Source organism: Lagopus muta, chromosome 9 (genome assembly GCF_023343835.1).
Source record: "Lagopus muta isolate bLagMut1 chromosome 9, bLagMut1 primary, whole genome shotgun sequence".
In the NCBI taxonomy this organism is placed as follows: Eukaryota; Metazoa; Chordata; class Aves; order Galliformes; family Phasianidae; genus Lagopus; species Lagopus muta.
This window is the reverse complement of record NC_064441.1, coordinates 21,184,653-21,196,964: the sequence shown is the minus strand read 5'-3', so window position 1 is coordinate 21,196,964 and position 12,312 is coordinate 21,184,653. Positions and strand designations below refer to the sequence as shown.

The 12,312-nt window shown below is 43.3% G+C and overlaps 1 protein-coding gene across 1 annotated transcript in view; it reads right to left on the bottom strand.

The window, feature by feature from the left end:
* Positions 1–8,280, bottom strand: part of MYO7B (myosin VIIB) — a 50,014-nt gene extending 41,734 nt beyond the window's left edge. Inside the window, exons 1-4 of the mRNA XM_048955352.1 lie at positions 8,109–8,280; positions 3,637–3,679; positions 2,377–2,490; positions 994–1,146 (exon numbers count right to left, since the gene is read on the bottom strand). Of these exons, the coding sequence (XP_048811309.1) occupies positions 994–1,146; positions 2,377–2,490; positions 3,637–3,654 (285 nt within the window). The 5' untranslated portion in view covers positions 3,655–3,679; positions 8,109–8,280. The remainder of the gene's footprint in view (positions 1–993; positions 1,147–2,376; positions 2,491–3,636; positions 3,680–8,108) is intronic.
* Positions 8,281–12,312: the final 4,032 nt, after the last annotated feature.

Here is a 12,312-nt window from a genome sequence, read left to right as displayed (position 1 = left end):
CTCCAGCAGCAAACCCACAACCAACAATAGAACCAAAGGCATTCACAGAGTAGATGTAAGCAGATTCAGGAGAGAAACCTGGGAGATCCAAAAGCCTGGTTCCTCACCATGAGTTGGGCAATGTTACAGTTGTGTCTTTATACACTTCTTTAGGATTTGTAAAAAACAGCCCCACTGAAATGAAGGAGTGTCAAATGCTTGGAAATCACAATGTATTGTTCAAGTACATGACACAACTGCAGACTGCTGGAATCTAATGTAACAGTTCTGTATGCACCTCTTGGTAGCTGTAACTACAGCATATATCAAAATCACTGCTTCATCACACTGAACATCACCATGTTTGTACTGTAAGCGACAGCTCCTCTCCTGTATACAGTGTACATAATATGGGGGATGATGTGTGAAAAAGTTGGAATGTTATTATCATATTGCAAAGTAGGAACTGAGGAACAGGAAACCTGAAAATGTCAAGTTGTTCAAACTCACAGATTAAATCTGTAATGGACAGGAAGTGAAACCAAATGTCCTAAATATGCAGATCTATTCTTTACCTGTTTTGTTACATCAAAATCAAATAAACAGTGACTTGGATTGGAGCACAATCCAAATAAAGTCACTGCACACTGGTTAGATTGATCCAGAGTCACAGCTGCAGGTAGTAGCAGCACGTGCAGCCAGTAACATGGACTGGATTTAGATTTAGCTACATGTCAGTTGCTGCTGGAAATGATCACTCTAGGAGAAAGTGAGCAGGGTCACTACTTTTGCATATCTCTGCAGTTTCAGTGGCTAATATTAAATCCCTTTTTCACAGCCAAATTACTTGGATGGAGGAAGAGAAAAAATATGCCTCCTTGGCACTCTCAGTCAGTAGAGGAATTGGAGGGCCCTATGCATGAAAGGAAGTTAGGAGGCTACTCAAGTCACTCTTCTAAAGGTGCACGAGAGGTCATTTCTAGAAGTACCACGTCCAGTAACATTGGCACTCACATAGATTTTGTGCTGCTGGTGGCGGATGAGGAGGTTATGCACCATGCCTGCCTCGTGGAGATCCCCAAGGCGGATCATGTCTTCCACCCCTTGGGCAGTGGACGGGTCCATTGGGCGAACCGTGTGCATGTTCCGAGCCGTGATCCAGTGCTCCTAAAAAAGGAAAGGCAGCATTTTAATGGGTTATGCTGTTACTTAGAGGCAAATAAAGGAGACTGCCATGTTAGACCAGAATGATTTCGAGTTTGCATTAAATGCAGCCTACTCTAACAAACAAGACTGAAATCAAGAGGTGTGCTGCTCCACAGGACCAGATGATTTAAAACCCTAGACAAAGTCATTCAGGTGGGTTCCAGACATCACAAAATTACTTGGGTTGGAAGGGACCTTAAAGATCATTCACTTCCAACCCCAGCTGTAGGCAGGGCTGTCCTCCACCAGATCAGGCTGCCCAGGGCCCCACTCAGCCTGGCCTTGGGAAACTCCAGGGCTGGAGCATCCACAACTTCTCTGGGCAGCCTGTGCTGCGGCCTCACCACCCTTTGAGTAAAAACTTGTCCCCTAACATCTAATCTAAATTTTCCCTTCTTTAATTAAAACCATTCCCCTTGAGTATAAGCCTCCTTTTAAGTACTGGAAGGCTGCAATGAGCTCTTTCCAGAGTCTTCTCTTCTCCAGGCTGAACAAACCTAGTTCTCTCACCCTATCTTCATAGGAGAGATGCTCCAGCCACCTTATGATTTTTGTGGCCCTCCTCTGGACCTGCTCCAACAGCTCTGCATCCCTCCTGTGCTGGGCGCCACAGGCCTGGATGCAGTCCTACAGGTGGGGCCTCAAGAGGGCAGAGCAAAGGGTGTGGGATGCACGTAGCCCAGCCCCACTGACTTGTACACATCCAGTCTCATCAGGTGGTGTTGGACTTGCTTGCTCTTACAGTAGGAGAGGTTTTACTCTCCTGATCCCCACCTAAAGGTTCAGATGAGAGATGTGGGAAGCCTGACATCACCTGTGTTCACAGTGCAGTTTTGCCAGAACATGTTCGAAGTAGGGATGAAACTGCAGTCCAACTGCCTTTAGAAGGATCATGATTTTATCAAATTTTGGGATTGGAGCTTGTCTGTTTCCTACTTTTAGCTACCTGCTGATAACTGCTACCTCAAGAAGCTCTAAATCTTCATACTGTTGGGATCTCTGGATACTAGGGAAGTATCACCCTATTCTGACCTTATTTTTATATTACTTCTGTCAGTTTATCTTATCAGCCATTATCAAAGTCAGACTGTCTAGATGGAGCTTCAGTCTGACCCAGTATGGCCTTTCTTCGGTACTTTTTACTTTTGATTTTTATGTTCATCATTTGCAGAAAGTTGTAGGGTAGCCCACCTTGCCTTCATCATCCTCCAGCAAGATCCGTCCTGAGTCAGAGTCCTTCACAACTGCCCCGATAGGGACATTGAATTCACTGTTTGGATGAGCTTCCAGCCACACGTGATCACCCTGGGGAGAAGAAGATCCAGTGTCAAGTAAAATGACAAACTAGATGCCCTGTAGTTCACATGCATACACTTCTTGGTCTTAATTTTCTATTGCTTTGATTGTTTCTGCACTGTTTAACTGGACGAGTTCTTACTGTTTGCAGGCAGTACAATCTAATGGTTACAGCATTGAGACCTTAAGCTCTACATTTTCCATGGCACATGACTTTGGCCAAGTCATCAGGCTCAATTGCCCTACAAGAGGAAATGACTGAAGAGCTTTTACAAGGACAGTGACTGCACAGCTTCACTACCTCCCAGGGGCTGTGGGGTGTACAGTGAATGCTGACAAGGTGCCTTGGTGTCCTCACATTAGCTTCGGTATTCTTTCAGATGAGATGCTTGAAAACAAAGACATTACCAGGTGAAAAAAGGATGAACAGACCGAGTGCCTGCTCTGCTGTCCTCTGCTGAGGAAAGGTGTGAGCTATGGCTGACCTCTCCTAGGAATGAGCACCACCTTGATGTTGCCTGAACTACTGCCCTGTTACTACTTCCAGACCTCAAGAGTACCTTCTCTTGCTCCAGACACCAATTCAGATTGAAACAAAAATTGACTGCCATTGCTAGAATGAAAATGGAACAAAGCTGTAGGCTGGATCTTCAGTGGGTATGAATTGGCTTATGCCTGCTGATAAACTGGTGTTCCACCTGAGTCTGCTGTATACAACAAGCATTTTATTTATTCTGTTGCATTCTCATCACAACATTACTGTCAAAGTTTCAAGTTTTTACTGAAAAATTATTTATTTTTCCTCTTAAAATAGTTAATGGACTTCCATTTAAAACCAAACAACCACAGTGTAAACATCTATGAATGTCACATAAGGTTACAAAGAACGTTAAAGTGCTCTGATTTGCACTGAATAAAACTATAGAGGTAATCTGCACTTTCAGTGCCACACCTTGTGACAGAGGTCACCAGCACAGCCTGGCTAGCCCAACAAGGCATGGTGCCTTTGCATTTTCAGTATGGACTGATACCTTATATTTTTTGATACTGGGTTATTTCTGCTTTTCTTTTTGAGATGAGTAGGGATGTTAAAGTCTTTTTCTCCTCTTCAGGCCTCAGGCTAATCAGTAAATCATAGCAAAGGATTGGACTTACCTTTCTGAAAATGACCATTATGTCTCAGATCACTGTATGCAACCTGCAGTCCCAAGAACAACACAATATTAAGTCAGAAAAAGGCTCAGGCTTTCATTAGAATAGGCAATGGAGTGAAGATACTTGCTTGTAAAGAGTAACAGCAAAATACCTCAAAGTCATGCTGCTTATTGACTGCACTAAAATGAAATACATCATAATAAACTCTAGAAACAATTAAATCATCTACTCAAAAAAAATCTGCAGATCTGGTGTGGTGGTCTGCTCTGAGCTCTACCACATCAGCCCACAGATGCTTGCGACCACTAAGAAGTCAACGTGCAGAGTTCCCTCAGCCATGCATTAGGCATGTTTGCTGCCTGAACTGCAAGTTTAGATCACAAACCAAAAGACCCCACAATACAATGTGATCCATTGCCCAGCAGAGTTACGTGGGCCTGCTGAACCAGCAGTTCAGTTCCTATAAGTGGCTGGCCCAGTGACATGGTGAATTCATGCTCTCCTAAGCTTCTTGGATCCCTGAGCATCACAGCTTGAACATTCTGCCATTTAGAAAATGACATCTACAATTAACTGTCCTTGGTTGGACTGAAAGTGGTTGCCATGAAGGCATGGGCAGCAAAATGAGGAACTGGAGGGAACCACAATTAAATTAGGAGCTCACAATTGAAAAGAATACCGAAATGTCTGGTGGCCAGAAGTCTACACCTCTGCTTTGCTTAAGGGGTGACACTGTTCAGGCTGTGTTCCTTAGAACAACCAGGGAACCAAAATCTTTAGTAGCTGCTTCCTCACCCGTAGGCTACAGGGGTCTGGATATGGGGAGACTCCAGGACGGTGGTTTGCTGGCTCCCATTCTTGTTACAGCATAAAGACCTTTTCCTATGTCAAGGAAATTGCTGACCACGACTCTTCACAAAGTTCACTTCTAAAGTTTGCAGAGTGTGAAAGGTTTCAGCTGAGAATCAACTCTAAAAAGTAGACTGCATTTAAAAACCCGAGTTATCTCTCCCCACTCATGTGCAGACTTACACAGTTCACATAAAGGACACTGAGGAATGAATTAAAACATAAAGTTGACCGTTTTATTTTAGTGGTTGCTAATGGTGAACTGTCTTTCAAACTTCCACTGTGCAGACAGTACCGAATAAACCTCAACAACAGCTGAAAACTCTTTGCAATAACTTGAGGATGGCATATTCCCTCACTCTCCAGTATATTAGGAAAAACTTATTCTCCAAAAGAGAGGTCAAGTGCTGGAAGGGGCTGCCCAGGGAGGTGGTGGCATCACCATCCCTGGAGGTGTTCAAGAAACATTTAGATGCTGTGCTAAGGGACATGGTTTAATGGGAAATATTGGTGACAGGGACGGTTGGATTGGATGATCCTGGAGGTCTCCTCCAACCTTGGTGATTCTATGATTCTATATGACGGACTGGGAAGCATTCCTCCGTAGCAGAGTGCACACCTTAAGGACACATATGCAAAGGAGCAGCATGAGTACAGCCACAGAACTGCAGCATATACCTAATAGCAATTTGATTTCATTTATCTTTTCTTCTGCTGCTTGCTGCTGTTGGCTCCAGCTCACTGCAAAGTGAGGTAGGTCCATCTCCTGACCAAAAGGTAAAGTTTATTTTTCCCTGTTCTCTCTTCCTGCTAGCAAGTCTTTCCTGCACATAAGGTGGTAGAATAATCTGTGATTGAGTGGCTGCTGTGCACCCAGGTCTCCACAACCTCACATCACAGCCTTCCAACAGCTGCACGGCCCACTCTGCTCTTTTCATCTCTATACAGGATCTCTTCCTCTACCACACACCCGAGGTTCAACTCACAGTTCCTAATGAGATGCTTGCAGTAAGCAAAATGTTCCACAGAATGCTAACCATAGACTAAATAATTCCATTTCCACTCTTTTTGGATCTATTATCACTGTCATTTCCTTAGCATACATCTGAAGCAAATTTTACAACTTCCTGCTTGGATGATCTCAGTGAAGACATTGAGTTTGTACATCCCTTCTGTACATTCCCATCTGATGGCAAACTTCCTGTAAAGCATTTCACGAGACAAGTGGACACTACAGGACAAGGAACTGATCTCTGGTACTTATTCTAGGCAGGTCCACGATCTGCAACACCTCCTCCAATTTTATCTCAACACAGAAATCCAAATTTCTTATTTTCTCACTGCATTTGGAGCAACTATTTTGTTCTGGCCCCAAATTAAACCTGGACAGGTTCTCTAGAAAGTTTGAGAAAAACAAGGAAACCATGAGTTAACTGAGTTGGAACTGTTGGGTTTTTTTTGTTTTTTTTTTTGCCTTTGTTATACAAATAGTCATCAAAAGTGACTGATGGGATAACTCATAAATTATTTCAATGAAACCCATGAGGTTTCTTCTGTTCATCACTTGTGAAATCTTATGGATAAAATTTATAATAACTATTTACAATTCTGTGCAATACTGTGCACACATGTTACGAGAGCTATGCAGATTTCATTATTTTTCTGACAGTATTTTCAGCCATCTAATCTTCTATCTCCATTCTGTTGTGGAGCTATGCAGGTTTAAACAACCTATAAATTTACCCTTTGTTTAAATTACTAGAAAAGTGTTTTAAGCCACCACTTTGATTTTAGAAATTCATGCTCTTGAAAAAGAAAAACCATCATTAAAACACACGTAATGAAATGAAGTTTGGGGATGACATTGTTTTCTTCTTCATGTTTCAGTAAACTTTTGCATTCAGTGTTAGAAGAGAATTTTGTAGTGAGAGAATGAGGGCTCACTTTATCATTTGCTTTCCTGTCAACTTTACTTACCTGTGTTATCTGGGAAGTTAGAAATAGCTTCCATAATTGACAGCCTTTGCTAAAATTGATGGCTGCATAAACCACCTTTTCTTCAAACTGAACAGAAGGAGCAATTATAGCCCTACATGCAAGATAGTGCACTGTGAGCATCACACCCATGTCCTAAGCACTAGGAGCGCTGCTATGGTGGCAAAGTGGAAACGAGAAGTGCTTGGCAAGCAGCACGCCCTGTTTGTGGCTGAAAAGGTCTACAGGTAGCATGGATTGAACAAGTTTCTAAACAAATCCAGAACAATATACCACTTCCAAATAACCACAAAATACATTAAAAATAACCAGTTATCAAAATTACAAAATCCCAAGGATTGTTATCCCAAGGAGAAAACTAAATGGAAACTTCGAGAGATGACAGGCTACTGCTCTAACAGTCCAATGCTGACACATGTTTTAAAGCAGAAATTTTAACTGCAGTTTTCACACATGACCCAATAACAGGAAGAAATGTGGAACGTCACAACACGATGTGGCACCTGGAGGACCTTCAAGTTCTGTGTCCCCAGCACAGTGCCTGGTGACTACATTCAGAATTCCCTGTGAGGCCAGGGCTACCTCCAGAGACCATCTGTATCTAAGACAGTTCTGAATTTTGGCGCACAACATCTGCAAAAAATGTAGCAATGCAGTGTTCTTCCATAGGCCCATAGAATGGCCTGGGTTGCAAAGGAGCACAGTGCTCATCTCATTCCAACCCCCTGCTGTGTGCAGGGTCACCAACCAGCAGCCCAGGCTGCCCAGAGCCACATCCAGCCTGGCCTTGAATGCCTGCAGGGATGGGGCATCCACAGCCTCCTTAGGCAACCTGTGCCAGTGCCTCACCACCCTCTGGCTGAAAAACTTCCTGCTAATATCCAACCTAAACCTCCCTGTCTCAGTTTACAACCATTCCCCCTTGTCCTACCCCTGTCCACCCTCATAAACAGCCATACGCTCCCTTCAAGTACTGGAAGGCCACAATGAAGTCTCCCTGGAGCCTTCTCTTCTCCAAGCTAAACAAGCCCACTCCCCTCAACCTTTCCTCATAGAAGAGACCTTTCACTTTTTTTCTGTCTTCTCTTTCAAGAAATAAATTCCATCTTTCCTGATCGTTTTTCTTACAGCCACATCCTCATGTCTTTACTCACGATTTGGCAACTGGATCTGTACACTGACCTCAGGGTGTGGTGACCTGTGACATGAGCAAAGCAGAGCGGTACAGGAGCACTGTATGTAGCCAACAGGTGGGCCATGGTCAGCCACAGGGACTCACAATCACTAGAGAGTTTCTAACCTGAGCCAGAAATGAGAATACCGCGGCGAGGTTGAAACATCTGCCCAGAATGGAGAGGGAGTGGTGCAAGCCAACATGGAGACCAGCTGTGCTGGATCAGGTCAGGGCACACCTACCTCCAGACCCACAAGTAGGAGTATGGGTAGAGATCCTCTATAATCCCAGGGTTCGTAGATTCAGCGCCAAAAATGCTTATTCCCAGTCATAACTGAGCACCCCCCTCCTGCCTGAGTGGCAGCCTTCCCGCAACACCTGGCTCTTCTGCTGCTTTTCTTTCCAAAGCAACGCGGCAGCAAACCGACCTGCACCCCAGGGGATGGAAAATTACCTCTCCTGAAGAAATCTTCACTGTATGGCTTCAGCAGCTTAGTTCCCTGTTTTTCATAAGCTCGGGAATAAGAAGGAAAAGGAAGGTGAAACTAGCATTGGTGCCAGGAAAGTTTCTCTTGCTGAATGCCACTTGTCTGCCGCACAAAGGAGGAAATAGGTGAAGCACGGTTATTTATTGCAGGACTTTGCCCCCAGTTGAGCATATCGCCATTTCCAAGTCAGGTGTTCCAGTAAGCAGGACAGTTGATTCTTGCCTGGGTGAACCTTAAACTTCAGTCTCTCCTCTACGCGTGAATCCTTTCAGATTTCTGTTAACCACTCCCAAGAGGAAACTCTTAAGCATCTGTTCTTAGCTGCTCCAGCACCACTGACTTCCCTCTGCATAGCTGTTAGCTCAGTGGAAATTGGGCTCTCATCTGTCATCCCTCCCTTTGGTTTTGTACAGGTCCTTCTGCAAGGTCAGAAAATGCACATCAGTTGCTTTCTTGTGGGGATTGTGTTTCACAGTACCTGCAGCTGAAGGTGAAAAGAGCTCGTGGAACTTAATTGAAATACCAGTGGTCACACACCCATCTAAAGGGAATGTGATTTCTGGCCTGTTTAAGTCATGCTGGTTTTGTTCTCATTAGTTGATTGCCCACCAAACACTCTGTCCCTGTGTTCCAGCACAGTGCAAGTTAACTTTCCGTAAGTCAACTCCACTTCTTCCTTTCCAAGTGAGGACAGGACAGCTCTGAGTTCCCTGCTTTCTAGTTGCTCCAAACATACTGTCAGTAACTCTCTGCCCCTGATCCTTGAACTGCAAGCCCAAGCACTGGGGATGAGTTTTTTTACAGATCCCTTAAACTAATTGTATAGCTTTCCCTCAAACTCTGCACACAGCAATGGTTTGCCTCACTATGCACTAATGCAGATGACTTTTAAATCAAATTTAGAATGTGCAGCAACTGTGACTATAGGCTGGTATACCTAGTGCTTATTTTCTCGCTTCCTAGGTTTAATTAGCTACAACGTGTAATAGGAAAGATAAGAAGAAGCCTCCATGCCTTGGGATTCCTGCTGTAGTTCCACATGTAGTTCTGCATTCAGAGGTCAGAATTCATGCACAGTGATAAAGAACTGGGAGTAATTTGTGTTACACGTTGCACGTCCACGCTACATATTAGTATTTTAACGTTAGCCTCCTCTATTTCTGCTATAAAACTTAAGCAAAAAAACCTCAGATTATTTAAGTTTTATAGCACAAATAAAGTGTAGGCTCTTAGGGCTCAGAGGCTTTCAGAGAGAGGCAGGAAGCTACAAAGCAGAGCTTTCTTTAGCTGTACAAGTAATTCTTAAGGATGTTGTCTCAAGACAGTTCTTTAGCAGGCTTTTATTTTAGAAGTGTACATGCTCTGTGTGAGCAACAAAATCTCTTCAAGAAGCACTGAATTTTTAGATGTAGGTCAAATACCAGAAAATACCAGTACCTTTGGACTGCCAAGGCAGATGTCTAAAAAAAAGCTTCTTGTGCAATTAGACTGCAGGAAAACAAACAAACAGACAAACATGCCAGATACGATTCTTCAACAAATGAAGCATACTTGCTGAAATTCCAAATGCAGCTTGTTTTGGGGCAGAGAATCATGTTCTAAAATAGAACGTTTTCAATGCTTGTGACCAAGGCACAATGGCAGTGCTCTCTACTTCAGAGATAACCAAAGTATTCCTGTACTAGCAGAATGTGTAAACATGTATGAGATGGGAACACTAGGAACTCAAGCAGGCCTGACGGGAAGCACAACTCATGTTGTCATCACTGGAATACTGATTAGATGGGAGATGGATTTCCACAGTTAAGTCTAGACGTACTCAAGTGGCACAAACAAATGCTGAAGGAGCAGCAACTTGATCTCGCAAGCAGAAGCAGCCTAGGTTCTTCATAAAGCATGTGAGAGCTGGGCAGGCAGCTTGCTGCAGGCTTCTCCAGCAGAAGTGCTGGAGCTCAGGTTTGAGTCACAGTTATCAGGAGGTAGCAGGGATCAGGAATTTGCCAGGGGTGAGCAACTCTGAAGACAGTTTGGTAAGTGACCCTGCGAGGCACAGGCCCATTTGTAGCTGTAGCTAGGTGTAGCAGAGGCACTGGAGTAATTTGTAGCATGCTCATAAATAATGCAGTGAGAAATGCATTAATTAAAATCGGATAATCCCTAGTGAAATTAATTCTGCTGTTGTGCAGAACAATAGGTCTACCCAGACAGACGTATTAACAGAACTGCATCTTCCTGACAGCTTCCTAATTAAGAGATTGATGCCAAGATCAAAGGGTTTAATTTGCACATGGTACTTCCTCTCACATTTCCCCTGCAGACAAATCAAAGCAGCCTCATCATTCCCACATCACCCAGTCCTACATGCCAAGCATAATATTATGTTAAACTAGTTCTTTTTATGCCGTTTGTGGGGGGATTGGATATAACAGTTTCCAGGTTAAACAGTTCATTTGGAAGCTCTCCTGTCTATAGTAACCGCCTTCTTGTAAGCAGATTTGTAGCTTTAAGTCACTGATGTCTGTTAACTCTGAAGGGCACACTGCGGAGAACAAAGCAAACTAAAGAAATACATACCAGAAGAGGATTTTTCAAGTGCATCCCTTGATTGTCCTGAGCATTCTGTCCTTCGGGGAAAGGCTTATTTCATTCCAGGCAGTTCATGATGCTGGACTGAGGCAAACTGGTGAGGCACTTGGATCTGTGTCATTACACACCTCCACGCTCGCCAAGTGTGTGCTGCTTACTCTGCTTGCTAGAAGACAGGTCACTCTCCTGCACTGTGCAATCCCATTATGGTCTGAGTGTCACTCCATCCTTCCTTTTGGGATGCAGCCAAGAAGGTATTAAAGGAATACGTTACAGGTCAGTGAGTGCCAAGTTCTGGCTCACCAAGGACAAAGACAAGCACATGCAAGCTTGCATGCTAGAGCACACACACACACGTTGGCTGCAGACCTGCTGTCAAAACTGACGTCGAGTTATTCACTGTTATGGAGATAAGGAGGTTGCTTGATACAGCGGTGCATGTGGGGATGTCACAGCACCATGCTTGTGGTTAGCCTTCCTTTCCGAGAGATGGGAAATTCATCACATTTAGGAAGGAAAGCCTGCTCACTTTCAACAAATGCAGAAATTATTTATTTTCTCATCACTGCAGCCTCTTTGCAGCTGGAATTTGGGACAGTGGCTTGACATCATTGCAGAACGTGACATATTCATAAATATCTAATTTTCAGGGTTGGTTACCCTCGTACTCTGATCCTGCTTTACCTGGTGTGCTTCCATGTTTCCTAGGCACTTTGGTACCATTTCCTAGCACATCAGTGCACATTCAATCTCTTTTTTTTTGTTGTTAATTTCTATTTATGTTTCTCCTCCTTATTTTCTATTAGTTTACATTTTATTTCCTACTTTAGTGCTTTGTCTGCAGAGACCTTCACTGATTGTATTGTTATGAGTTGGATTAAAGTCATCATACCGCCTTCTATTTAATTTCTTTATGGAAGTCAGATCAGTGAAACAGTAGGAGCCTCCCATCAGACACAGGCACATATGCCTCCTCCTAGAAAAGATCTCAGTGAAACTACACAGAGCAAAGAGCTAAAAGCAGTAAGAGTCACATCAGAGAAGGAAAAAAAGGCATAATACAATCAAGAACACAATTCTGAGGAGAGTTAAAAGACCTTTGAGACTATCTGGAAAAGAGCAGTGAGGAAGAGACCTTCTCTTTATGCTTCATGTACACAGATTTTCAGGGGGAAAAAAAAAGGGAGAAGGATTTTTGCATTTTTGCTAATATAGGATTGCATCAAAGAAATATTTTATTCCACTGCTAATTTCTCCTTCTAAGTGAAACAGAAGATTCTGCCTCTTTGAGCAGTGCCTTAGGTCAGACAGTTTAGCTGTATTTAGCATGGTAGAATGAACTTCATGCATTGTATTGTCTTTGCTGTTGGGGTGTATGTGTTAAGACAGGCTTAACTTCTCTGCCATCCACTCTGAAGTGCTTCTAGCACAGAAGAAATGATGACTCATTTACACGTCAGACCAGAGATCTCGGCTTATTGAACTGTAATGTCCCTGAACAAGAAAGGAACGTCAGATTATAAAAATCACTGTTATTAGAAATATCTCAAATTACACAGATGTTTTCTCTTTGTCACACTCTGA